This window comes from Penicillium lagena, assembly GCF_028827675.1.
Source record: "Penicillium lagena strain IBT 129212 chromosome Unknown utg000003l_segment0_segment0, whole genome shotgun sequence".
NCBI classification, from domain to species: Eukaryota; Fungi; Ascomycota; class Eurotiomycetes; order Eurotiales; family Aspergillaceae; genus Penicillium; species Penicillium lagena.
In genome coordinates, this window is record NW_026623224.1 from 3,408,216 (window position 1) to 3,435,023 (window position 26,808).

General features: G+C 49.1%; 10 protein-coding genes across 10 annotated transcripts; 6 read left to right on the plus strand and 4 right to left on the minus strand.

Moving 5' to 3' along the window:
* Nucleotides 1-1,336: 1,336 nt before the first annotated feature.
* On the minus strand, nucleotides 1,337-3,158 carry N7510_006607 (uncharacterized protein; the record flags this gene model as incomplete). Its single annotated transcript, XM_056978533.1, has 6 exons — nucleotides 1,337-1,339; nucleotides 1,617-1,909; nucleotides 1,957-2,208; nucleotides 2,265-2,409; nucleotides 2,465-2,858; nucleotides 2,914-3,158. The coding sequence occupies 6 exons, from the start codon at nucleotides 3,156-3,158 to the stop codon at nucleotides 1,337-1,339; spliced, it is 1,332 nt and encodes a 443-aa protein (XP_056834565.1).
* An 819-nt stretch (nucleotides 3,159-3,977) lies between these two features.
* On the plus strand, nucleotides 3,978-5,922 carry N7510_006608 (uncharacterized protein; the record flags this gene model as incomplete). The annotated part of the gene is made up of 7 exons (XM_056978534.1): nucleotides 3,978-4,101; nucleotides 4,152-4,254; nucleotides 4,311-4,407; nucleotides 4,456-4,611; nucleotides 4,671-4,962; nucleotides 5,014-5,246; nucleotides 5,305-5,922. 7 exons carry the CDS (start codon nucleotides 3,978-3,980, stop codon nucleotides 5,920-5,922), a joined length of 1,623 nt encoding a protein of 540 aa, XP_056834566.1.
* Nucleotides 5,923-6,129: 207 nt separating this feature from the next.
* Nucleotides 6,130-7,654, minus strand: N7510_006609 (Zn(II)2Cys6 transcription factor; the record flags this gene model as incomplete). The annotated part of the gene is made up of 2 exons (XM_056978535.1): nucleotides 6,130-7,562; nucleotides 7,618-7,654. The coding sequence occupies 2 exons, from the start codon at nucleotides 7,652-7,654 to the stop codon at nucleotides 6,130-6,132; spliced, it is 1,470 nt and encodes a 489-aa protein (XP_056834567.1).
* Nucleotides 7,655-12,416: 4,762 nt separating this feature from the next.
* Nucleotides 12,417-13,760, minus strand: N7510_006610 (zinc finger CCHC domain-containing protein; the record flags this gene model as incomplete). The annotated part of the gene is made up of 3 exons (XM_056978536.1): nucleotides 12,417-12,940; nucleotides 13,010-13,118; nucleotides 13,140-13,760. 3 exons carry the CDS (start codon nucleotides 13,758-13,760, stop codon nucleotides 12,417-12,419), a joined length of 1,254 nt encoding a protein of 417 aa, XP_056834568.1.
* Nucleotides 13,761-17,807: 4,047 nt separating this feature from the next.
* N7510_006611 (uncharacterized protein) lies at nucleotides 17,808-19,526 on the plus strand (the record flags this gene model as incomplete). The annotated part of the gene is made up of 3 exons (XM_056978537.1): nucleotides 17,808-18,344; nucleotides 18,397-19,052; nucleotides 19,115-19,526. 3 exons carry the CDS (start codon nucleotides 17,808-17,810, stop codon nucleotides 19,524-19,526), a joined length of 1,605 nt encoding a protein of 534 aa, XP_056834569.1.
* N7510_006612 (fungal specific transcription factor domain-containing protein) lies at nucleotides 19,459-20,205 on the plus strand (the record flags this gene model as incomplete). The annotated part of the gene is made up of 1 exon (XM_056978538.1): nucleotides 19,459-20,205. The coding sequence occupies one exon, from the start codon at nucleotides 19,459-19,461 to the stop codon at nucleotides 20,203-20,205; it is 747 nt and encodes a 248-aa protein (XP_056834570.1).
* A 1,026-nt stretch (nucleotides 20,206-21,231) lies between these two features.
* N7510_006613 (uncharacterized protein) lies at nucleotides 21,232-21,693 on the plus strand (the record flags this gene model as incomplete). The annotated part of the gene is made up of 2 exons (XM_056978539.1): nucleotides 21,232-21,292; nucleotides 21,341-21,693. The coding sequence occupies 2 exons, from the start codon at nucleotides 21,232-21,234 to the stop codon at nucleotides 21,691-21,693; spliced, it is 414 nt and encodes a 137-aa protein (XP_056834571.1).
* A 33-nt stretch (nucleotides 21,694-21,726) lies between these two features.
* On the minus strand, nucleotides 21,727-23,244 carry N7510_006614 (beta strand repeat-containing protein; the record flags this gene model as incomplete). Its single annotated transcript, XM_056978540.1, has 1 exon — nucleotides 21,727-23,244. One exon carries the CDS (start codon nucleotides 23,242-23,244, stop codon nucleotides 21,727-21,729), a length of 1,518 nt encoding a protein of 505 aa, XP_056834572.1.
* A 538-nt stretch (nucleotides 23,245-23,782) lies between these two features.
* On the plus strand, nucleotides 23,783-24,330 carry N7510_006615 (uncharacterized protein; the record flags this gene model as incomplete). The annotated part of the gene is made up of 2 exons (XM_056978541.1): nucleotides 23,783-23,802; nucleotides 23,877-24,330. 2 exons carry the CDS (start codon nucleotides 23,783-23,785, stop codon nucleotides 24,328-24,330), a joined length of 474 nt encoding a protein of 157 aa, XP_056834573.1.
* A 188-nt stretch (nucleotides 24,331-24,518) lies between these two features.
* Nucleotides 24,519-26,279, plus strand: N7510_006616 (beta strand repeat-containing protein; the record flags this gene model as incomplete). The annotated part of the gene is made up of 1 exon (XM_056978542.1): nucleotides 24,519-26,279. The coding sequence occupies one exon, from the start codon at nucleotides 24,519-24,521 to the stop codon at nucleotides 26,277-26,279; it is 1,761 nt and encodes a 586-aa protein (XP_056834574.1).
* Nucleotides 26,280-26,808: the final 529 nt, after the last annotated feature.

A 26,808-nucleotide genomic window follows, 5' to 3' on the forward strand; every position in this document is an offset into this window, starting at 1 on the left:
TTGAGTAATGGACCCGATCTGTAGATCATCAATTCTTAACAGCTCGTAGCAGTAAACAAGGTGTTTGAACATATTCATCCATTTCAGCGACTATTCTTCACATAGCGCTTTCCCTACGTCGTTCAAGCACGCTGTATAGTCCGTGACCAGCCCCACCCAGCCCACCAGTCATTGTTGTAGGTTCAGGTGTCTTCTTTACGATCTCTGCTGTCGTACGATCATTGCCACCGGACTACGACTTTTTCGGAAGGGGCCATTATGGGATGCGCCAAGGGGCGAAAACCTTCTGGACGGCGGTTGCCCCTATTACAGTATGTATGAATGGCTTGGGGCAAATATTTTGCCATTGGTGTAATGTGCCTCGTTTCTACGAAAAGCTTGTCCAAGGGCTGGGGCTATCCGTAGCCGAGCTTCCATACCGGGATGTCAAAGCCAACTGGCTGGTCTCAGATCAGCTTTTTCAAGAAAATTCCATGAAAAGACATGGGAAGAGTGGAATGTTGTCTTTGACGGCACAGTTGCTTGCGCCATGCCGGTACTGGAACAAGATGAGCTGGAGATTGATCGATACGAACAGCGGATTCCATTCCATCTGCTTGACACACCCGATATGCCAGTCCAAACAGATCACGGAGGCTGATCTGGCGGTGGCTTGGTGCCTGGTTATGGGTTAGGGTGTTAGTCCGATATCAAGCAGATTCCTGATGACGCCGACTCTTTATTCAAGGATGCAGCTGCATACTATGGATCTAAGCGTGGAAACCACCCACGTTCGGATCAGAAAGTCCCTCCCTCCAGCTACGGTCTGATGGTGCGCTATGACTCATTCAACTTCCAACACCTGATCTCTCCACGGCCATTGTTGATAGTAGCCGGATCTCCAGGCCTCAGACTCTTCACTACAGTGAAACCGCAGTTGCTGCAGCCCGTCAAACTTAGTCCCCAAAAGTAGAACTCAAAAGCACTCTTATCAAACGCAGAGCCGTATGTGTAGTTCCGTCATGTGCGGTCCTGGTCACAATACAGTTAAGACAGAATTCATGGCCGCAAGCACTTGTGAACATAGAGGCGTAAAATTCCTCAAGGCTTGAGACACATTCCTTTGTCATACTAGGCGTTCGAGATGGAAGCCATGATCTATCTCTTCTACTGTGTATGCACAAAAAACTAGCGTCGCTAATATAGCTCTTGTTGGGCCTTAATAGGTCCTATTCAGTAGACCTGCCGATGCCTCAACACCTAACGGTAGTACATCCATTTACATGGGTTAACATCAGAATAGATCTTGATCTCTTAAGCATCTGAAAATATTTAAAACTCTCACTAATATCTCGCTCTACTGTACATTCGTTAGACCAGATTAGTTCAAGATAATTCATAGTCCGAAACAAAGCGAAGATGCTCTAGCGCCGATATTCATCAACATTCAGAATGAATGAATGATAAAACCTAACCCCTTCCATGAGTCCGTCAATGGGCATCCTCTCATCCACAGTATGCATTCTCGTACCCCGGGGATCATGGCTCGCTCTCCATGGACTCATTCGGTAGATCTGATTGGTCAAGTCCCAGTAGTATCGAGTGTCCGTGTTCCCTAATAAGATCGTTGGACATACAATGGTATGTTCCCCAAACACTCCCCGTATAGTGCCAGCAAGTAACTCAAATCGAGGATCGCTTGAGTCCGAAATTGGCGATGGATCAAGATCGTACTCGGAAATCAGGGTCAGTGTTCCAGTGGGATCCTCCAGCTCAGACACAACCTCACCGAATCCGTGAACTGCAAGGCGGTGCTTCTCGGCCCAGGGGTACAAAAGGCAAATGTAGTGGTCTTTCACGATGCGCACTGAATCATGAGGGGCGATTCGATGGTTGACCATAGCGTAAGATGACTCTGGAAGTGAGTTTACTATACTTAGATTAGTCTATGCCTTGGTTGTAAACCGAGAGTCATACCTTTGTCTCCTCCGTGTATGACGGTAACTGCAGTGCTGGTCTGAATTAAAGGTCGCAGATCTTTTGCCTGGAAAATATGTTTGAAACATTCATCAGAAGCCTTATATATGGAAGGATCGGCTGAATGTTCTGAGGCTTCACTGCAATATTGAGAGATCTGTTGGTGGGAAACTAGTCCAGGATTGTTCTTCGAGACCGTCGGAGTGAAAGGGTTGTCTTCAATAATCTGAACTGCCTGGGCAAGAAAGCCGACTATTCCAAAGTGAGAATTCGTGTTTCGATTCAACCTCGTGGGTATAAAAACGCACTGCTAGTATGGTCTGGAGGCTCTTGAGAGAGCCCTCCCGGAGTATCGACTCTCATGGTAACGTCCAGATACCCTTTTTCTGAAGTGGCGGGCAAGGCGAACTCCCTGCCGTGTCGTTCTTCCACGCTAGCCATGCCTTCATCGAACTAACAGAAGAGGACAATTAGTAGCCACAGTTGATCGCAAAACTTTTCAACTTACTATTAGTTCGATCCCATCCTTGCCATATTGCCGGAGTATCTCTTCAGCCAAACATCTTGCGCCATAGCTTTTCTCAGCGCCACCTTCCTCATCGAATCCCAGCGCCATAATGATTGTCCGTGCAGGCTTGAATTTAAAGGCCAGAAGAAGGTCCAAGGTCGACAATATGGCCACGACGTTAGCCTTGTCGTCCTCGGAGCCGCGACCCCAGATATATTTCCCATCGTAGTGGCCAGAGAAGGGCTTGTGTGTCCAATTTTCCGTGGTCCAAGTAGTCACGGGCACCACGTCTGAATGTGCCATCAGGAGCAAGGGCTTGAGATTTCGGTCGGAGCCCTCCCATGTGAAAAGATGCGCATGTTCATTGATCACAGTATGTTTGAGCTCCGTGAACCTATAATAAAATGTTAACTTAAAGCCATAACCCGTGCTTTTTGAACTTCGCTCACAGCGATGGATATGTATCTCGGAGCCACTTGGAGAACTGGTAGAAAATCTCCCACCGAGAGTCTTCACCCACATGGCCCATTCCATCGCCAACCTCAGTCGGGATGCGGACTGCTTCGGACAGGCGGCGAGCAATTTTCTCCTTAAAACTGGGCTTGTTTATTATATCGGACAAACTAGAAAACAATTCCTTATGTTGAGATGAATAGAGACCATGAAGTCTCTCTGATGGAGTAGTTGAACGCATGTCGATGTCTGCCTAGGCTGATTGTGGAACGAATCTGCCCTTGTTGTACTCAAGTCAAAATATCCAAGCCATTCGGGTAGTAATTTAAGCGATGGGTATAAGAAAGCGTCTTAAATCTCCGGGTTTGACTGATAGGCTTTGGTAGCAAGTCTTCCCTTATCGGGATCTGGACTAGTGCAAGGCTTTGCTATTCGTCTTCGAAACCGACTCCTGTTAAGCCAAAAGCTTACCGCCCCTATGGTCTTATCGCTGGCTAAGTGGGGTGATTCCTTAAACGGCAGTAATTAGGAGAAGTCAAGGTTTACACTGGACAGCAGCGTAACTATCACTCTTAGCTCACCTAATCAAATAATGGTCAGACTCAACAATGCGCTTCATCCACACCCACTCCATACACTGTGCCCCTTTATATTCACTCCAGGGTTTTGTTTTCTTGTGACTTTCGTTCAAACATTTGCCGACGCCGACCGAAACCACGCTTATCCCAAAATGGGTATAACTGGGAGAGCCGATACACTAGCGCGATAACTTCGGCTAGGAAAAAAGGCGATAGTGATTCCAGAAATCGCATTTGACCGTGCATAAATTCATAAACCCCATCCTCTCTGCCCACCGATTTCGGAAAAGGTTGGGTATTCCATTATCACCTCTAGAGGCGACTACTTCGTCGCTGAGGAATTAATATGAGCTCGATCCCGAGTTTTCCTATATTTCATCGAATGCCCTCGGCCCTCATAACCGTCTCCGACAGCACCTAGCAACCGTGCCCAATTGCGATTTTCCATTGCCGAAGCGCCTGTGCAACACCACAAGTAGAAAATGTCCCAGCGCGTTATTCCCTCGGGAAGCTCTAGCCAGAGCCATGCTCCCCCCGAACCGCAGCACGAGCCCTCTGCAACCGATAATGACCAAGGTCTCAAGCGAACACATACCTTCTGGAGCTGTAAGTCATCAGGTGCATATCCAGTGACGATTGGCTCGTAACAACAGCAGTGATGGCATATCAAACCACGATCCTTTGCTCTTGGAGCTGCAACATTGTTCTATATTACTACGTTTTTACCCTCGGCGGACCAGCATCATTCCTGTGGGGCACGTAAGGTTATCCAAATTCTCCACGCGAAAGAACTATCGGTACTAAGTACTATGCAGCGCTGCGGTTGCTATTGGACAGCTTCTTGTCATGACTTCATTAGCGGAATATTGTGCTCTGTGGCCCAGTGCTGGAGGACAGCAATTTTACACGCAGGTATGAGCTTCGATTCGAAGGCAGATCTCAAAACTTAACACGCCATAGATGGTCGCCCCCGAGAAATATCGCTTCTTTTTGTCCTATGCCGTCGGTTGGTGTATTGTGGTAGGTGAAGTATCGGTGGCCGCAGGATGTGCTTTGAACAGCGCCGAAATTGTATCCACATTTGTCCAAATTACGCATCCCGAAGTAACCTGGAAGGTATGCCTACCGACCAAGAAACATGAGAAAAGTTCTTTTTAACGCGAATTTTACACCAGCCATACATGACATTCCTACTGTATTGCGGATTCCTAATTTTGCCCTTCACCACTGGGGTTTTTGCCGGGTCAAAGTATCAACCGGTACTCCAGAAGGTTGGCGCCGCGTTCAATCTTGGGTCTTTTCTTATCTGGGCCATTGTTTTCTTGGTCATGGCCCCCAAGACCACTGCAAAATTTGTCTTCACCAAATTCATCAATACAACTGGCTGGAGTAATGATCCCTGGGTCTTTGTCCTGAGCTTCTATACGCCTCTGTACGGGCTATACGGTACAGATGCTGTGATGCATTGTAGGTTCCTTTGTCAGAGTCAGATCATGCTCCTGTACTGATATTTATTAGTGGCTGAAGAAATGAAAAACCCTTCCCGAGACGGCCCACGTGTCATGATCTGGTCGATGGTTTGGGCTGGAGTTTCGGCTTGGGTCTCTGCTGTGATCATGTGCTTTACTGTCGGTCCTGACTGGAAGCCACGCCTTGAATATCTGTCGAGTTACCTATCCTGGTTCATGGATGTGACAGGGTCCGTTTATGGAGGTGGAGTATTTTGCGCAATTATCATGATGGGACTGAACGTAAGCGGCTTCCTGCCATTGAGTGTTGATAGCTCTACTAACATCGCCTTAAACAAAGTACTTGATCATTGTGAACCAGTCCACGGCAAGTGCCCGGATTATTTGGAAAATGGCCAAAGAGCATGCATTTCCTGGCTCTAAGTATCTCGCTCCTATTGACCCGCGATTTAACATCCCCATCCGCGCCTTGATTGCTTTCTTCGTCATCAACGTGTTTATTGGACTTCTTGAGATCGGATCCGATCTCGCGTTCTATGCTATTCTCTCTGGCGGTGGTGTCGCACTTCAGGTGTCATACTTGATTCCAATCGCGTGCGTTATGTTCAGGGGGCGCGACAGACTGCTCCCTCCAGGAAGAAAAACATTAAATCTTGGAAACTTTTGGGGATATACGATCAATGCGGCAAGTTTATTATGGAGTACACTTGTCGTGATCCTATATGTCTTCCCCCAGTATCTGCCTGTGGTGAACGACCTTGCGAACATGAACTGGGCCATTGCCATTTTGGGAGCGGTGTTCATTTTCGCCGCTATTTCTTGGGTCACTACCGCCCAAAAGCATTATATGCGATCAAAAGCCCCTTTAATCATCGACAGCCAGGTTCCGGGCACAGTGGATAGTTCTCCTGAAGCAGGATATGTTAAGGCTTGGTCGGCAGTGACAGAGGGAAAGTGATAATTGTGTTTAATGGTAGAAGAAACAAAAAATACGTCGTCGGTCACGCTGATCGGACTCGCAAGTCTGTACCTACCTCGTTTCTGATAGCGATAAAGTGTTGTACATAATTCTACATATTTCTGTATTCTTGTTTATTGACACAAATATGAAAAGGCCTCTTTGAGGATCAAGATTGATATGACTGTCGGCTAATTAGACAAATAATCAAACAGCAATAATTGGTTGGCCACGCTCTTCCCATTGGCGTGCCAGAAGGCACCAATCTTCGTTCGGTCCTTGCCAAAGCTCCTCGAGAAAAGTCGAAAGATTGGTGTAGTGCTCAAATCGAGTGTCAGTACAGATCTGTTCACAAAGGGAACGCACAATCTGTCTCCGCTCCGGGTCTCCATGAGTGACAGTCCCCGCGATAAGAATCGGCCATGGGAAGTTTTGGAGACAGACATCCACATTCTCTATGTTCCTAAGGGCGTGGAACAATTTTGTGGAATGTTCTTTTTCAAGCCGATTGACAGTAGCCTTATCGGTGATACGAAGACGGCCACACGCATAGATCATTCCTGCATGATGGTATAGTTGTGAAACTCGCACAAAATCCGACGACGATGGCTGCTTAGCCGACCCGGTCATTAATGGGCCTGCCGCCATCAGCGTCAATCCGTGTGAAAGGTCAAATTCTGTCTCGAGGTTCAGGAGTGACAGCGTGTGCGTTGGCTGCACATCGCCCTGGTGCTGAAATGAGCACATTGTGATCCGTTGAATGATTTCGAGAAACCTCCCAAACGGAACATCTTGCCCTGGGACCGGTAGAGTCACATGTTCAACATGTCTATGATTAAACAGAGTGGTGCATGCGAGAATGTCATAAGTTGCCAACTGGTTTCGCAGGAAAATTGTCAGTTCATCGTCAGAGGGTCTGCTGAGTGATAAGGTATTGATGAGGACTCTTGCCGCATGTCGATGAGATTGAGCGGGGAAAATCTCGGATTTCAGGAGTGAGTGATTTGAGAGAGTAAGGATGGCGGCAAGTATCGCTTCAATCTCTCTGTTATCGTCTAGAATCTCAGCCCGCCGGCCATCTTCGCTCATCTCTATGAACTGTCGGACTCTATCAGTAATCATGATGACGGCATTTTGCCCAGCAGAGTGTGCAAATGTAGCCTCGAGTTTCAGCTCATGTTGGACGTGTGCTGCAGAAATAGCGAGAAGTGCTAGCCGCAACACAGCATGCGTTTCTGATAACGGCACCACAAGACGCTTATATGGATTGTGCTCGGAATCGAGCCATACCATCAACGGTGCAATGGAGGTGGAATAATGGTGGAGCAGGCGATCGACAATGCGTTCGGGCAAGGGTCGGGTAAGTAGTTCGACGCTCGAATGGCTTGCCTGGTCCTTGAAAGACTGATCAATTTCGTTTGCTTGCAGATCGACCGGAATTGTGCTACTTGTCGATTGCCTGGCTGCTCGAAATGTAGCAAGAGTCCCCAGCCCCTTGTATCGACCACGAATAGCGGCCGCATTGGTCCAGCGAATGAGAGGGCCATAGCCGGGACATTCAACACCCTTGATGTTACATTTGCGACATGATGGGACTGTGCGATCACATTTGATACGCCTCCGATTGCAGACACGGCAGTCTGGGGTACTTGTTATTGAAGTTGGTTTTTTGCTTCAGTGGGCCAAATAACTGACCCTTCGTCACCGTTTGACCATGCGTCCCAGTTTCCATGGGATCATTCCGGGATCCGGCTTACTCGAGTTCAAGACCTCCGAACCAAGCTGGTGGTGGATTACCGAGCGTGACTTTCTTCCCGCCGATCTGGCCTGATACCGGTCCACTTACTGTTGCTCACCAATTAACTACCGCCTTCTGATTTTGGCATATCGTTGGTAAACTAAATACAGGAAAGAGGCAAACAGTGCAAACAAAGTCATGTGACCCGGCCTGTGCCTTCAGATCTTCGAAGCTCTCTTTCAACAATTGTACACTCTCTCCTTCTCCCTCCATTTCGAAATCATACAACATTCCTTGCTCTTGACTTGTAATAGCGAGCTTTTGGGTTTGGGGACGCCGTATTCAGTCAAAAGCTTCGACTGCGCGTTCACGCTCATCCGCTTGCTAGGCATCTCTGACCAGTTCGCTCATCAAGAACGTGTCCTCAACTGCCATGCCAGCGCAAGACCCCTGATTTGGTATTACGGCCGAGCTGACAATCATCGGGGTAAGAAACCCTGTGGATAGTGTACAGATGCGGATCCTAGGACCACAGCTAGGCCAAGAATACTGGGTTGAAAGGGCCAGCATTGTGACCGGATGTCAGATCAAGAAAGAAAATCAATAAAGAATTCAATTTGAGTACGTAGTCGACGGGAGATCCAAGTTGAGAAAGGGAAGAAGAGACCGAAGAAGAGTCTCTACTTATCTACAACAGTCTATGCCCTGTGTCACCTGTCAAACGCAGTCTTCAAACGCAGTCTTCAATCGCAGTGATGCCAAACGCGGTCCCGTCAAGCGCAGACCCGTCGAGCGTGGTCCCGTCATGCGCAGTCCCGTTAAAATCCCATCAAGTGTGGTCACATTACCCCCCTCTGTAAGAGCATCTAGTCCCTTGATGCTGGTTTGTTGTCATCCGGATGATCGTCTAGGAATTCGTCGTCCAAGGCAGCTTTTGTCCATTCCTGTAGGCGGGCGGGCGGGCCAGGCTTGTCGGGGTATCGTTCGTGGAAATCGATTAGCTTTTGCGGGGCATTTTTGAAGTCCCCGGCTGGGTACCATGTGATGTCTTCATCTGTTCCGACCCACTTGACGCGGTAATTGAGCTTGCGGTAGTATAGTCGTGAGTCGAGGATTTCATCAACTTCCCATTCGTTATGATCGTTGACCTCCACTGGGGGCGGGGGGTCGATGTGCTGCCCAGTCAATGGCGTCGTCTTCGTTGCTCGGCGTAATTTGTCTGGTGAGAAGACGGGGTGTACCTTGATAGAGTTGGGTAGTTCGAGACGGTAAGAGTTGCCAACTTTTTCGATGATTCGGAAAGGTCCCGCGGATAGGTCGGCCAGTTTACGGCTTGGGCGTCCTGTATTCCAGTGTTTCGTTGTCACAAAGACTTCATCGTCGACATTAAAATCTTCCTGTCTGCGGTGTCGGTTTGCCTGTAGTTGTTGCCTCTCCTGCGCGCGGACGATTTGTTGTTAGGTGTCTTTCCAAATTTTCTCAAGTCGGGAGACATAGTCGCGTGCTGCGATGGCATCGGTCGACAGCTCCTGCGATGGAGGGGGCGATGGCTCTTGCCAATCGAACGATGTGCGGGGCTCGTATCCCCTCTCAATCATAAAGGGTGAGTTCTTCGTCGAATCTTGTGCTAGAGCAGCTGCAGCGAAATCAACTATCGGCAATAGCTCTGACCAGTCATCCTGGTGGTAGTTGACGTACGGGCGTAGGCGTTGTGCGATATGTTGGTTCATAATCTCTGTCTGTCCGTCGGTCTGTGGATGCCGGGCTGTTGAGAGTTTTCGTTTGATGCCTAGGAGACGGCAGAATTCGGTCCAGAATTCAGAAATAAACTGTCCTCCCCGGTCTGAGACGATCGAATCCGGGATCCCTACCCAACGGTAGACGTGTGTAATGAATAACTGGGCAGTTTCCTTCGCGGTGATCGTTTTGTAACAAGGAATTGATATTGGGCGCTTAGAGAACCGGTCAACGACTACAAGGATCGTGTCGTAGCCATTCTTGTCCTTTGGGAGGGTACAAAAATCCATTGAAAGGTGTTGCCATGGTCGGTCTGGGATTGGTAGTGGGTGTAATAATCCAGGTGTCTTGTCTCGCCAGTGCTTCGTTCGCTTGCAGACTCGGCAGTTGTCCACATATCGATCAACATCCACCGACCAGCCCTTCCAATAGTATCGTGCGTTCACGAGCTTGCGTAGCTTTTCTTGCCCAGGGTGAGCCATAGACGGCTGGCGGTGGATCTCATCAAGGAGTCTTGCACGAAGATCGCCCTCATCTGGTACAACCAGCCGATTTTCGTATAGCAGCAATCCATCGTTCATTGTCCATTGTGTTCCTCCACTCATTGCTCTATCCCTCCCTTCCTGCAGGCTGTAGTGGCGGCGGTTCGCTATCTTTACTCGTTCGGTGATCGGTTCAGTGGTAACAAGGGCGACGGAGGAGGGGGCTTCTTGGATTTCATCGAGGATTCTAGGATCGAGGCGTGATTTTGGGAGAAGGATTCGTTCGTTCGGGGGGCTCTGATCCTCTAGGTCTCTGCGCGAGAGAGTATCAGCTAGGGCGTTTCGCTTCCCTGGCCGATATTTGATCATAAAGTGGAATTGTGCTAAGAACTCGCTCCAACGAGCTTGTCTGCCGTTCAATTTCTTCGACGTTATAAAGTATTGGAGCGCCTCGTGGTCAGTGAGAATCCCAAAGGGCTCGGAGCGTTGTAGTCCAGAGAGTTCTGCCCGCCACTCTTGAAGCGCACGGATGATCGCTAGCATTTCCCTATCATGGATCTCGTAGTTCTGCTCAGCTATCTGCATCGTTTTCGAGAAGTAGCCAACTGGATGCCAGAGTTCGTCGACCCCCTGCTGCGATAATACTGCTCTGACTACTCCCTTCGACGCGTCAGTCTCTACCTGGGTTGGTAGGTCTGGGTTGTAGTGGGCGAGGATAGGTGCTGAGGTCAGATGTTGTTTTAGCTCTTGGAAGGCGTCCTCGCATTCTGTGGTCCAGACGAAAGCTTTATCCTTCTTTGTTAATTGATGAAGGGGTTTCGCTATGCGGCTATAATGGTGAATGAACCGTCGGTAGAAATTGCAAAATCCTAGGAAAGACTGGATGCTTCGGACTGTCGTTGGTCGCTTCCACTGATCGATTGCTATAGTCTTCTGGGGATCTACGGAAATCCTATCTGTGCTAATGATGAATCTAAGGAATTGGGTCGATGCAACGTGGAATTCGCACTTCCTAAGGCTTGCTTGTAGCCCAGCCTCCCGTAATCGCTGTAAGATCCTCCGAACATGTTGTATATGGTCTTCGAGAGTCTCGCTATAGATAAGGATATCATCCACAAAGGCAGTAGCGATTTCATCAAGGTACTCGCCCAAGACACTATTGATGTAGCGCTGGAATGTCGCAGGGCCGTTCGTCACCCCAAAGGGCATCACTTTGTACTTAAAGGAGCCGTATCTTGTACGGAAAGTCGTGAGATCCTCAGAATCAGGGTGCATACGAATCCGATGGAATCCTTGCCGAATGTCAAGCTTCGTAAAAAATTTAGCCCTTGAGACACGCTGTAGAAGTTCATCAATAAGCGGTAAGGGGTATCGATCCTTTCGGGTGATAGCGTTCAACTTTTGGTAGTCCACGCATAGTCGCATTCCTCCATCCTTCTTCCGAACCATAATTATTGGGGAAGCGTACGGCGCAGAGCTTGGTTCAATGAATCCCTTCGTTAGGTTGTCGAGGATGTATTGTCGGGCGGTCTCAAGTTCCTCCGTGGACATCTTGTATAGGGGGTAGTACCCGAGAGTCATCTTGTCCTCAAGGCAAATTTCGTGGTCAACGTTGGTACGAAAGGGCGGAAGGGTATCGGATTTTCTTTTCGAAAAGACGTCTGCGAAGTCATGGTATTCGTGTGGGATAGTCTATTCGATAGCCTCGCGCTCTGACTTCTCATCGATGATTCGGTCGATCTCATGAAGGGATGTGACGAACGTCTCGCTACCCTCCGTCTTCACTGACCGATAGAACCCGATAGCGCTAATCATCGTAATATCTACCGCCTTAGTTGCTTGACGCTAGGCAGCATTTCTAGCGATGGACGTGAGTTCCTTGCCCTAAAAGGCTCGCTCCATCTTTTGGACTTCGTCCTAGGGGGAGCCCCTATGATGACGTTTTAGCCGCTTCTGGTCCTCTCGTTCCATAAGGGCATTCCGTCTATCTGCATCTTCTTGGTGGGCGGGATTCGTTGCTGGTCGTCGAAGAATCGCTTGGGGGATAGTTGTAGTGAGTTTTGTTGCGATCTCATCCTTAAGAGGGCATTCCTTTGGCCAAATCAGGCGTCGTTTCTTACAGTCGGGGAGTACTTCATATCGTTCGAACCACATCCTTCCAAGAATGATATCGTGTTTTCCTAGATCTGCCACAAGCATAGGGAGTCGTGCCTGTTGTCGACCATCGATGTGGAGGGTAAGCTCTACCGCATGGGTGATCGGTTGCGATTTCTGCCCGTCAAATCCCTTTACAGGGCAATCACGAGGCAAGCGAATCGTGCGAAGTCCAAACTGTTGACCTAGTAGAACAGCAAGGTCTATGTCAATGAATATAAATCCATTCGCTCCAGTGTCTGCGAGAGCCGAGATATTGACTGAATGTCCATTGAATGCTAACTGAGCATTAAAAACAAGATCCCTTTGTCCAATCAGTTTTGTCAAATCAAGCGCATGTAAAGACACTATTTCTCCACCTGAGAAGGAGACTTTTCCCAGGCTCAGGCTTTTCCCGTCTCAGTAGTTTCCTCAAGCTCGATGAGCTGTTCTGTGTTCACTATAGCAACTGCTATCTTTTTTGGGCAGTCTCGGCTAAGGTGACCCCTTTCTCGACACGTGAAGCATCGACCTTCCTTCAATAGGGCTACCCGGTCGGTAGAGGTAGGGCTCGAGCCAGCTTCTCGCTTGGTAGCCGGGCTTCCAGTAGTCGATTCTCTTTTTCCTCCTCCGCTCGTCGTACGGCCTTGTGAACGGGAAGAGACTTGCTGTCCGATTAGGAGTGAGCATTCACGGCACTCAGAGGCGAAGTCTTTGAAGGAGACACGGTCGTTGTGAACTAATCTCATGACCTGATTTTGGAGGAGGTAAGGTAGTTTAGTGTAGAGATCCTCCTTCCGAACACTCATAGGGGTATCCGATTCTTCCGCAAGGCGGGCGAATTCGATCAGGAAGTCATCGAAGCTGTCCTTCGGCTTCATCTTTAGCTGTGTGTATTCGATTCGGGCCTTCGCACGGCGGTTCGGGTCTGAGAAAATCTCCTATAAGTGATCGAGGAGGTCGGTCTCATCATCATACGGAAGCGGCGCGTCCCTACGTAGGCGAGGGCCGATATGCTTCAAGGCCTTGCCTTCGCATCGGCTGGCCACGTAGTTGATCCGGAGGGTAGACGTCGGGTAGTGGTCGGCGTTGCCCTCTAGCTTCCGCTCCACTTGGGTTCTTCAGACCTCGAAATCCATATCCTTGCCATCGTCCATGATCGGAGCGTCAGGCATCTTAACAGATCGTCGGCCTCCGAAGTCGTTGGGTTTCAGGACCGCTATTCGCTGGTTCTGTAGGAGCTGGTGCGCGTAGTTGTTTCGCTCAGTCTCAAGGCGTAATTTCATGTCTTCATACTCGGCTTGTATCGCTTCTAGTTCTTGCTCGTGACCACTAGTCGTAGCGGGAGGCGCGGTACGCGCTTCCTGATCTTTAGTGTTGGCGTACACTGTCCAAAGGCGTTCCCTCTTTAAGATCATGTCAAAGAGGGCATCGGGGTCCTTCCTGAAGGCCTTCTTGAACTCAGATAGGGTAAGTTGCGTATATTTCAACTGCTCGCCGAGCCCCTGGGGGCCGGCGCTCGGATCGGGGTTGTCCTCTACTGCGCAGACGTAGAAGGACTCTCGTCGGCCCTCCTCAGCGGCTAGAGAGGTACGTGGGAGCTTCGGGTAGGTGATTTCCACCGGGATGGTTTCAGAGGGGACCGATGCTTCGCTTCTTGCATCTTCAGGACCCTCTTCATCGTTGATTTGGGGTGATTTCTCGGGTCGAGGAACGCTCTGGGCTCGGGTAGTCGATGACCTAGCCATGGTCCCTGGTTCGTTTCGTTTCGTTCGGGGGAGGCCGCCTTCTTAGCGCCGTTCGTAGTTCGTTGTTCGGTTCGGGTTCTTCAGCGCTATCGTGGCTGTCACGTCGGGTTCGAAAGAGTTGTTAGGCACCAAGGCGAGCTGGGACAGTAGACTTCAATGAAGTAGCGTCCGTACAGCTGTGCGGCGATGGTGGAAAGAATGTAATGAAAGAACTTGGATCTTATGTGACCGGATGTCAGATCAAGAAAGAAAATCAATAAAGAATTCAATTTGAGTACGTAGTCGACGGGAGATCCAAGTTGAGAAAGGGAAGAAGAGACCGAAGAAGAGTCTCTACTTATCTACAACAGTCTATGCCCTGTGTCACCTGTCAAACGCAGTCTTCAAACGCAGTCTTCAATCGCAGTGATGCCAAACGCGGTCCCGTCAAGCGCAGACCCGTCGAGCGTGGTCCCGTCATGCGCAGTCCCGTTAAAATCCCATCAAGTGTGGTCACAAGCATTACATACTACAACAAATGATTGGCGTGCCATAGTGAGAAGCCAATCGAATTATTGACGGTGTATGTAATATTGGAGAGCATAACAAAAGACCCAAGACCGAAACAACTGTCGCGGGTCGGATAGCTCCGAGTCCACCTCCCAGATGGCGACTATGAACTATCATATGTGTCATGTTTGTAAGTAAAACAAGGGTTCCCCTAGGTAAGTCCATCAATGTAGAGCTAGTTTTATACTAGGTCATGTCAACACGTAGTTCTTTTTGCGTGGGGATAAAAGGAGGCACAAATTTTGTGGAGTTAGCCGACGAGTTACGGAATGTGGTTAAGCTGAACACGAGCGCTTACAACGCACCGAGTCATGATCCATGCAGCCGGGCCGTGCACACACTCACAGTCATTTGCCTTACAATTCAGCGAGTATTCACTAAGTTGCTCCACTGGCTAGCGTGATGAGTTTAACAGACGAACAGGTTCGTCCATTAAAAGGAGATCATTACCAACCTAACGCCACGAAGCGTTAGGAGAGCCCAAACATTATTAGTGTAAGCCTTGCCAGGCCCAAGGTGAAATTGCGCCCTTAGCCATCAAAATTTGGCTCTAAAATGCACACTAAATTCAAAATTTGAGAACCTGATTACCACGGCAGGCGGAGCCAGTTTGTCGGAATACGAAATCATTGAAACCCTGCAAGCCAGGCAGAGCTATTAGACAATTTACTTCTACCAAGCGGAGAAACCCCCGTGCACAAGGCGCAGATGAGCCTAGCCTTGGTTTCTTTTGCCTCCCCCGCCGGTGTAGGCAGAGGGCAGGCTCGCATATTATCCTAGTAGGACTTGACATATACCGGCACGTTCCATATGTTATGCAAGACGGGAGTTCATACCATACAGAATATCCCCAAAGCCTCAATCTGAGTCACACAAAAAGTGATTTCATTCCTTGTACATGCGTGGAACTAGCTCACTCCGGTATAGCTCGGTGGCTTTGAGATGATGCGCAATGGCCCCAATCTCTTAGCTTGACGCATGTTGCTGAATTCAGGTGTGGGAATCAAATCTGTGGATACTTCCAATCCAAACAGGATTTGACCTGACTCGAGTTGCCACCGTAAGCTCTGGAACTTCTCTTAGCTACTTCTACACCAACTGTCAGTGCGCACCGTCACATGCCCCTACGACTCTGATATCGCAGATCTCATTGTCGATCCCGCGAACGAGACCAGGTCGAAACGATCGATCCAGCGCCCGATGCTACGATGGTTCGTTCTAATCTCTCGGAGCCGCGAATCCTTTTTAGCGGACATTGAACGACTCCCTCGATCCGCCTGCCATGTCTCTACCAACCTCCTTCAAAATATGAAAAGGAGTTTTTGGATAGCGACCTCCGCCACGGCTCGTGCTACGGTGTACGTTGCAGCTCATCCGCACTCCCCAATCAAACTCCAAAAGCAAAGGGGTGTTGGTACCCCGCTCTTAGGTTCGAAAGCAAGAGTTCAGGCCACACCCCACTCCCTCACAAAAATGGTACTTTTGTTACCGGGCCGTCCCATCCGTCCGGGTCTAGCTTCTTTAGCTGGACTCTGCCTTTCGCCAATCAGTGATTCTTTAAATTTAACAAAAACGAGAGTATCATCAATGGTTATGGGTTTCTAGTAACCAGCGGCTTCTCACGGAAAAAGAGCATCGGTCGGAATTAGTACGATCAACAGCACGACCAACCCCTTTTCGAACCAGAAACACCTGAGTAGGTAGTCTGGCTTCCCGTACCGCGGTTTCGGCCGTTTAATGTCAACGTCAACAATGCTGCACCAGGACGGAAGGATCACTATTATCGGCCCATTTTTTCAATTAATCTTCAACCAATCACTAAATTATCTTGACATATGCATGTTTCCGCTCAGACAGCGTAGATCGACACTCGGGAAGTTACCCGGCCATTGAAACGCTGCCTGAGATGACCGGAAAAACCTGACCGCTTCAACATAAGAAATATCACGGATAGTGGAAACAAGAGTACCGTTCGTACAGTAATATCGAAAATCTTTCCTTTACGCGTGCTTAGGAAGCTCCTGGACTTTCCAGGGCCCTAATCTACTCAGTTCTTCTTCCTGACACCATTCAGCTCAACATATTCTCCATATATGACATTCGTCCCGTCCGTGGGCCCCCTTAAGGGGTTTTTTACAACCAATGGAAATTTCAAACTTATAACTCCGTTCATAAGGCATTTGGTGGAACTTTGCTTCTGTAATGAACCTCCACGCGAGCCTAACGGGTGATCTGCATTCTGTTGATATATACGGTAGACGAACATGATGGACAATTTGAGAGCAGAAGAAGATTTGATTGCAGAGAACTATTCCTAGGTATTCAAAGCTACTTTGTATAGACTTCTGAACCGCCCATTATTTCTATGGAAACACATACAAAAAGGTTGGAATCCCTTAAGGTAAAATGTTGTAGAGCTTCAGCCTTCATCTCGCAGGCCGCTGTACAAACTATCGGTGATCATTTCTCTGCTGGTTACATTATCACGACCGCCACTGGCGGCAAGATGCTTGGCAGCGCCGAAGGAGTTCATCTGCCTGAATCGCCGAGAACTTAGCACATTCCAGAACCTTACATCCGGCACTAGGAAACCCATCGCGGTCTAATAATCACGCGATTGTGCTTCTGTGGCTCTTGGTTTGTTTCTTATAGGCCAGCAAGATCCAAGGATATAGAGGACCCCGGTTGGGCCTATTGCATACACGAAGTAGCCGATATTTGGCAGTACTGTTGTTGTTAACTCCATAGGTGGAGTGTGCCCTCTCAGTAAGTGGACCTATCTATGCTGTTAACAGGATTGGTAACGCTAGTGAGTGTGTCACAACTCGCAAGGAATAGCGATGCGCGACTCTTGCGACCAAGTTAACATCCTGTGGAATTTCAGGGAACCCTGGCTAACCATGCAGGATACGGCAGTCAGTCCTACGTCTCCGATTCCCAATCCCGGTCTTGCACATGTCAACCCTCTTGTTGAAACTCAAGTTGGCACTCTAAGGAAAGCCCTCGAATCATACAAGAATAACAATCACAAAAGAACCATGGGGCAGGGTAGTGGCAACGAGCGATCTTCGCAATTTGACCGTATAAGCTATTGCGATCTGACGTGATACTGTCAGATGATTCCTCTGCAGATATATGATATCGCTTGCATTTCGCAATTTAGGAAAGGTGGGTGACAGCAGGCCAAAATCGGCTGCCTCATTTCTGATACTGTCCACGATTCGCCTCAATAATCCCCATGGTAAGTGATCGACGTTACTGACGGGAATTGTCTCACTTGATCGATGATGCACGGACACGGCTAGTTCAGCCAAGGCGGTCTCTGGGATCCCAAGGCGCCATGGCGCCAAGGCGGCAATGCTCGATTCTCGATTCGGCAATGTCCATACCGTTACTGAAAATCAGCAAGGGAGAACCTTGCGTTGTATCTTTGCTTCCATCTGACCTTGAGGATGAAAACCTCATGCTGCTCTCGTTTCCCTTTGACAGCATCCAAAAATGGATGACCTTTATTTTCACCCGCCCTTTCATGATGATGTTTTCCAGTTCTCCGCCGTCGAGTCCGCTTCAATTAGTTCTAGCCAGCCAGCCACAAGGCACCAGGGGCTTCCGGTTAATTTTCCTGTGTATGAAAATCTGAGTGCCTCCTGCGATGACCTAGGCAGCCTCAACACCAATAGACCCTCGAACAGGAAAGTTCCTATCCCCCGAATTTCATCGCCTCACCACTTTACTAGCGGCGGTCGGGTCAGCCGAGCATGTGGAAACTGTCGCGAGCAGAAAGCCAAATGTAGCGGACACAAGCCAGCTTGCCATCGATGCCAGGACGATGGCCTGCAGTGCTCCTACAGCGAACGGAAGCGCGAGAGAGTAAACAAGTATGTTTCGTGTCATGGTACTGTGGCCTTTCTCACGTTACACAGACAAATAGCCGATCTGACCTCCCGAGTTCAAATATATGAGACGCTCCTACACACTCTCTATCCTCGACTTGACCCTCCATCTGCCCAGCATGTCGATCAAACTTTACACAGTGTAATGATCTGACTCCAAATCTCCCAGTCTTTCATATTCTGAAAATATCCAGCTTTCTAGCCAAGAGATACCCTGTGGCCCTCAGTCCGCAATAAAACCGATCCCTTTGCTCGGGAATTTGGCCTTCGGCGAAGAAGACTTAAACCACAGCAAGATCGTGCAGTCGATTGGGATCATGGGCCAGCTATCAGGGATGGCCTGCCTGTACCGACTCAAATGTCATATCCACCAGGACAGTTCGAAGATTGCAAGGGACCATCTGGACTGGCCTTCCATCTCCTCTGTGAACTATTTCCTAGACGACATTGAATTTCTGGTATCAGATGACGTGGATCTCTCCTGGTGGCCCCCGCAGCCCACTGCTGCTCAGCTCGTCCATCTCTATTTCCAAACCGTCCATCTCGCGTTTCCTGTTCTTTGCAAGCCGGTTTTTCTGGACCAATACCAAAGATTCTATTCGAGCCCAAATGCGCAACCTGGAAAACGGTGGTTGGCTTTGCTGAACCTCATTTTTGCACTCGCTGCAAGGCACTCAACAATAATGAACTGTCAGACCCCTTGCGATACCAATGACTATTCGACATATTTCTCTAGGGCATGGCGACTTAGTACAGGTAGTGCTGCGCCGATGGACCATCCAGACTTGCAGCAGGTACAAATTGAAGGCCTAACAGCCATGTACCTTCTCTCTGTAGGTCATGTGAACCGGTGGGTTACCCTTGTACTTCTTCATGGCTGATCTGCCTAACCAGGATGTGGATTCATGCTAGGTCATGGCGAGCTATCGGTAATGCGATCCGATCGGCTATCACGATGGGTCTTAACCTCCCTATTGGTACCTCCCGTATTAGTCAACGATCAAAGGAGACCAGGTACCGATTATGGTGGTCCCTCTTCGTGCTAGAGACAGATCTATGCGTGATGACTGGACGTCCACCTAGCACGACTAGGATCGACTGTGCAACACCACTTCCAGTCTCCTTCCAAGAAGATAACTTGGAGACTGGTAGCGTTCCAAAGCGTTTGGTGGATCCAGAAGCTCGGAACACTATAACAAATTCTATTCTGTCAAATGGTCGGAGGGCTTCCCTAGGGGGGGGACATGGTGGTCGCTATGCATTTGAAGCAGTCAAAACTAAGCGAAAAAACGCAATTCGAAGCGGTCGAGCAGGAGCTAAGTAAGATTTCTATGCCCAACACCTCGCTCTACTTCTCTTTCTTGGTGGACTTGACGTTCATTATGCGAGAGGCTATTGCCATCTTGTATGCCCCAGCCGCAGCTCAACGATCATGGCACAATATTGAAACAGCCGCCACTGCCCTCTCTGAGAATGCCGACCGTTTTCTTTCCCGCCTGCCATCGGATTTACAATTCACGAATATTTGTCTAAGCCAACCATTCATCCGTCAACGCGTCAGCCTGGCTTTCTACTTCTACTCCATGAAACTCATAATTTATCTTCCTTGCTTCTGCCGCATGGCCTACTCGCCGCCAAACATGAGACCGCTCGGTCCCGTATGCAGTACCCTAGCCACCCAATGCGTTGATGTGGCGGGCCAAATGCTCAACGTTCTCCCTGACTCGTTGGACATGATTCAACTATATGACTTTCCCCCGTGGTGGGATGTTTTCCATCATGTGATGCAGTCCAAGGTCGTTCTTCTGGTTCACTTATGCACTCAGAACCAGTTAGACAGTGATGAGATCAAGAAAATTTCGGAGACTGTCAAAAAGGCTGCGTGGTGGCTGAAAAAAATGTCTTCACATGATCCATCATCGAGTCGGGCTTTACGTGTCTGTCAAGACCTGATCTCCCAGCATGATCCGGAACTTGGGCTGGGACTTGATCTTGAGGGTTGACTATCAGTCTCTGGTGGCTTGGAAGGACGCATGTTGGCCGGATTCTGAATGGCCAATGTTAAGTGCATCCGATTTCTCGGAAATGGAGACATCAGTCACGGCATTAACTATCCGAGCACTGAAGCGCTGATCTGGCTTGGTGATAGATTATCACGCTATGAGGAGTAAAGGCCTCCATTTATATTGAAGACCAAGGCGACAAAAGGACAGGCATGTTGGGAAACGACCATGACAGATTGAATAATTTATACAGTAAATGTTTTCTTAGCGCAATAATTCCGGAGCCTACTGTAATCATTCACTGTGTTCCGCTGTCTTACAGTTACCAAATTTCCAATGCGTAGTTCGGGAAGAGGAGCATCCAGTTTTGGGCAAGAAGTCTTACTGTGGTGATACATCGTATTTCACCGTGTTCTAATTCAGAGGAAGATTACTTGTATTCTTAGGCAAGAAACTAAGGGTTTACGTACAATGTCCAGCCTGAATATTGTTTTCCAATCAATCATAGTCATTTCGTACAGAAGAAGGATAGGGTCCGGCGCATAAGATGGAACACAACACAGTGAAATACGATACTGTATCAGCAGGGGCCGTGCGACATTTGCAACTACAAAACAGGAACAGCCATCCAGTTACCGTTTTAGACCCTCAGGTTTTGGTTCCAACTCATGAGAATGTTCAGAGGACAGGATAAACCACTGTCTATGTTGTCATGACGGTGCGCATGATGAAGGGAGGGACATAGATTTGTGATAATTCGGTAATAAAAGAGATGTCGCGGTTTTATTGCAACTTGGGTTTGATCTTTCAACATCAAAGAGATTTGTCCAGGGTGCTTAAATTCGCCGATACCCGGCGCAATATCTTTATTTTCCACCTCACCTTCCTCAGGTCTCGTGAATATCTTCAAAATGCTCCACATGATCCTGTTATATCTTGCTAGCGTTTATATACGCGTCTCCTTGGGTGGTGGTCTGGAGGTCAACGACTATAATGGCCAGTGTCTGATATAGTCCGATGATAACTATGGGTGCACGGGATACTCCGCATCTTTCGGTCTTCTCGACGGAGCTGACTGTTCAAATACGTAAGGGTTTAATTTCATTTCTCTAGAATAGTGTTAACGGCCATTTAGAATTAAGCGAAGTCATAAAGGGCACTCGCCGAGACGAATCTGTACTTAAGGGAGATTGTTGTGGCACGGAACACGGTCAACTAACTGTATGGATTGTGGTGAATACCAATGGCCGAGTCACATTCTCTAATCAAAGTGGAGATAAATCTGTATGTCCGCTGGACAATGGACTAAAGGTTGGAAGCCAGTGCAGTGCCTCTGGTTCAGGCTCTATAACCTCCTCCTCCTCCTCCTCCTCCTCCTCCTCTTCAAGTTCATTATCTTCTGGCCAAGGATTCATATCCTCCATTTTGGGATCACCGGCACCTTCACTAACACCCTCACCTCATCAACGCTTCGTGGTACAGAGATAAAATGATCATTTGGGGTATTGCTAACAGGATGCTTTAAGAGTAAGTGTACGTCCGAGCACCACTAGTGCCTCCAGGGTTCATAACAGTTACAGAAACCGCACTAGTGCTAGAAGGTGCAACTGCACTAATCAAGGTATCACCGAGGACACTGAATGCAGCTGGGTCAGTCCCAAAAACCACATTAGTGGCTGTCGTGAAACCCCTTCCAGTAAGAGTCACATTATTGCCACCCGCAATGGCGCCACCAGTAGGAGACACGCTAGTAAGTGTCGGCCTATCGACATATAGGAACATGGCGCCGTTGCTAGTGGCAGAAGGAGTATTAACTGTTATGGCCCTTACCCCTGCTGCTCCAGCGGGGGAGGTTGCGGTTACCGTGTTATCCGAGCTAATAGTAAAGGTCGTTGCTGGAGTTATCCCAAAGTAGACGTCATGGGTATCGATCAAGCTTGCTCCCGTAATGGTCACCACAGCGCCTCCCGCAATTGGACCAGAAGTTGGAGTGATAGAACTAATCACTGGTGACTGCTGGAATTGGAAGCTAAGCGAGTTATCTGTGCCACCCAGCGTGGTAATATTGATTTGGATCGTGCCAGAAAGGTGCATTGGTGTGATAGCATCGACTTCCCTATCGCTAACGACCGTAAAGCTAGCTGCGGGGGTGGTTCCGAAATTCATGCTGGTGGTATCCAAGAGGTTAGTACCGGTGATGGTGACAATTTCGCCGCCAGCTATGACACCCGTGGTAGGAAACACTGCCATCGGTGCAGGTAGTGCGATGAAAGTATACCCGAATCCCGCGGTAGTACCAGCAGGCGTTATGACCACTACAGGGGCAGTCCCAACAGTACCTGATGGAGCCACAGCATTCACTTGAGTGGGTGAGGATATTGTGAAAGAAGTGGCTGGGGTACCAGCAAACGTAACCTCAGTGGCGCCATTGAGGTTCGAGCCCATGATAGTGACAGTATTCCCTCCGGATACCGGCCCACTCGAGGGGGTAAGCCCTGTGATGGTAGGAGTTGGAGTGGCATTATAGGTGTAGGTAGTGCTAGCGGCACTAGTACCACCTAATCCTGTGACGAAGACAGAGACGATGCCGCCAGCGCCAGGGCCTGGGGGGACCACGGCATTTACCACTGTGCTGGAGACCACGGTGAACGAGGTGGCAGCAGTTGAGCCGAATCTCACTGACGTGGCGTTCGCGAATCCAGAGCCGCCGATGGTTACGGTGTTTCCGCCAGCAGCAGGGCCGCTACTGGGACTCACACTGCTCACGACAGGAGCGACTGTATAGGTGTAGGTGGTGCTGGCGGCACTGGTACCACCTGGTCCGGTGACGAGGACAGAGACGTTGCCGCCAGTGCCAGGGCCTGGGGGGACCACGGCATTTACCACTGTGCTGGAGACCACGGTGAACGAGGTGGCAGCAGTTGAGCCGAATCTCACTGACGTGGCGAATATGAACCCGGAGCCGCTGACGACTGCTGTATTCCCGCCAGTAACAGGGCCGGATGTTGGATTAATTCTAGTGACAATAGGTGCGGACATCTTGATCCAAGAAAATAGAGAGTTGATTTCAAAAAATTGCAGTTGCGGAAGTAAAAAAAGGTCACTGCTGACTTTCTATGGTGAGAAGGTCTGAACTCCAGGAAATCCAATCACCATCCGCGTCAGCTAGCACTTGCATTTATAGGATAATAAACGGCATACAGCAGTTAGACCTGGGCTGACTGGACTTGTAGGACCGAATATGAGGTTTATTCCATTTATTACTCGTACCTCTAATTAATTTAATACGGACACTTTAATGTGGACACTCATCCGAAATTGCCAACTTACTTTCGAGATGGCCGCCAATTTATTTAACAGCATAAGTAAGCGACGGATTCCCGAATGCCTATCTTCAAGAATGTTTCCTTCAAACTTCTATTCGCCAAGGCCAGTGGCAGAACGAGAAATTAGTTCGGAGAGACGGATCCAGAAGGGACTATCAGAACAACCCGTTACAGGAGGTCGCAGGAATGCGTAAATCCAAAAGCCTGGGGGCCAGGACATTATTTTCCGGACATCAGATGATGGTACAGTCATGGTGTTGGAGTTGGCGAGGTGCGTATCGAACATAAGAGGGCCAAAGTCATCGGGTCAGTACACCCTTCCCCCGGCGTCAGGCTAGGGCATAGCGCTGCTGTTGGATTCGGCGAGGTGCATATCGAACATAAGAGGGCTACACTCATCGGGTCAGTACACCCTTTCCCCGGCGTCAGGCGAGGGCATAGCCTTGCTGTTGGATTCGGCGAGGTGCATATCGAACATAAGAGGGCTACACTCATCGGGTCAGTACACCCTTTCCCCGGCGTCAGGCGAGGGCATAGCCTTGCTGTTGGATTCGGCGAGGTGCATATCGAACATAAGAGGGCTACACTCATCGGGTCAGTACACCCTTTCCCCGGCGTCAGGCGAGGGCATAGCCTTGCTGTTGGATTCGGCGAGGTGCATATTGAACATAAGAGGGCTACACTCATCGCGTTAGTACACCCTTCCCCCGACGTCAGGCGATGGTTCGGCCACTTCTGGGATTCGGCGAGAGGCCAACTTTGTGTAACCAGGACAAACCTACTCATACATATCGTGTGACCATTAATTCTCGCGCCCCTTTCGGATTATCGTTATTTCTATGCTCCCTTGTTTAGGATGATATTTATTTAGAGGGAGCAATTCCCCTTCAGTTCAGACCTGTTCAACTTACGAAAAGAGCTGTGATCTTTATTAACTTCCGCAACTGCAATTCTTCGAGACTCAACTCTCTATTTTCTTGAATCAAGATGTCCGCACCTACTATCACTAGAATCAGTCCTACTTCTGGCCCTACTACCGGTGGCACGACGGTAATTATTTTTGGCACAAACCTTGCTAGTCCCTCAGCGGTTACGTTTGGTGGCACTCCTGCCACCATTAACTCGAGCAGTGCGACATCGGTCTCTGTCACAAACCCAGCAAATTCTGCTGGTGCAGCACGGGTTCTTGTAACCACTTCAGGTGGTACCACTACTCAACCAGTGAACTTCACTTATAGCGCTATCACCGCCCCTGTTATTGCTTCTATTTCTCCAGCAAGCGGGCCAGCATCTGGTGGGAACACGGTTACAATCAGCGGCACAAATCTCCTCTATACTACTGGTGTCACCTTCGGTTCTACTCCTGCCAGCAGCTTCGCTGTCCTTTCCGCTACTCAAGTTGCTGCGGTCACACCAGCAGGTACGGCAGGAGCTACAACGGTCAGTGTGACCAATGCAGCTGGTACTAGTGGCACTCTAGCATACACCTACAATGGGATAGCCGCTCCTATCATCACCAGCGTGAGCCCTGATAACGGCCCTGCTGCTGGCGGAAATACTGCTGTCATCAGCGGCACTGGTTTCACAAACGCCACAGCCGTGGCGTTTGGCTCAACTGCGGCCAGCTCATTCACCGTGGTCTCTAGTACGGTGATAAATGCGGTTGTCCCCCCAGGTAGCGGTGCAGTCTCTGTTAATGTCACTGGACCCGGCGGTACTAGTACCGGTGGCCCTACATATACTTATACAGCCGCTCCAACTCCTACTATCACCGGGCTTACCCCAGCCGCGTCCGGCCCGGTATCGGGTGGGAATACTGTCACCATCAGGGGCTCGAATCTCAATGGTGCTACAGCAGTTACGTTCGCTGGTAATGCAGCCAGTTCTTTCAGTATTCTATCACCCACTACAATAAACGCCATCACTCCACCAGGTATTGCTGGGACCGCCTCGGTAGTAGTTACAACGCCTGCTGGTGCTAGCCCGGGATTCAATTATACTTATATCGGCGCACCCGCGCCTACAGCAGTGTTTCCTACTATAGGAGTTATGGCTGGGGGCGATAGCGTCACCATCACCGGTGCTGATCTCACAGGTACTACGAGTGTGAGTTTCGGAACTACCCCCGCGACTAGCTTTTTAGTTGTTGATGATGGTGATGTAACTGCTGTCTTACCCGCACACGTTGCTGGCACGGTCCCAATCAACCTTACCACGCCAGGCGGCACGAGTAGCTCGCTCACCTTCAGCTTCCAGCCTGCACCGGTTATTGGTTCCATCACTCCAACTTCTGGGCCGACTACGGGGGGCACCGTGGTCACCATCACTGGGGCAGGATTGATTGATACCCTTGACGTATACTTTGGGGCAACTGCAGCAACAACCTTTACAGTCAACTCTGATAACGCGGTAACCGCAACCTCTCCAACTGGAGCAGGGGCTAGCGCTGTGACAGTTGACACTACTGCTGCTACCAGCAACGGCGCCACGTTCATATATACTGTTGCACCGACACTTATTGGCTTATCTCCCACTGGGGGACCGATTGCTGGCGGCAATAATGTGACTCTTTCTGGAGCAGGTTTCATAACAGCCACTGATGTTTTTTTTGGAGCTAACCCAGCTGTGTTCAGTATTATCGACGACACCTTGATTAGTGCAGTTGCACCTTCTGGCACAGGAGCTGTTTCAGTAACTGTTGTGAACCCTGGAGGCACAAGTGCCGCTCAGACTTACACTTACTCTTAAAGCATCCTGTTAATGAAACAATGTCTAGCTAGTCACGTAGGCAACATTGAGCTATTGTTTGATTGTCTTTGTTTTTTCTTTTGTTGTGTTTTGCTGTCATGATCCGAAGAATGAAGAGAAGACCAATGAAGGCATGACTATTGTTGACTGAATATCTGTGTTAAATTGACCTTATAGTCTTAAGAAGCATTGAAGTTCTTTCTATACTTTAGACAGTCGTCTTTGAGCGATTAACATTATCATCTTAGTTTATCATTAGGGTTCATCTACAACCGCGCTGTAACAGCATCATTGGCTTCTCCCCTGCATGTCTTTTACCATGCAACCACAGTATCTATGGTCTAACGAGTGCTTATGCCTTCATTGCCGTATACACGTCACTAAGGCGTACCTTTTATCAAGGTGTTGATTATCCACTAGTATTACAACTAACATATTTCCTGGGAGAGTGGGTCACCCAAGCTAGCAGGTCAGCCAAAACACCATAGTAAATGCATTATATTTACAACTCGATATTTCAACAACCACA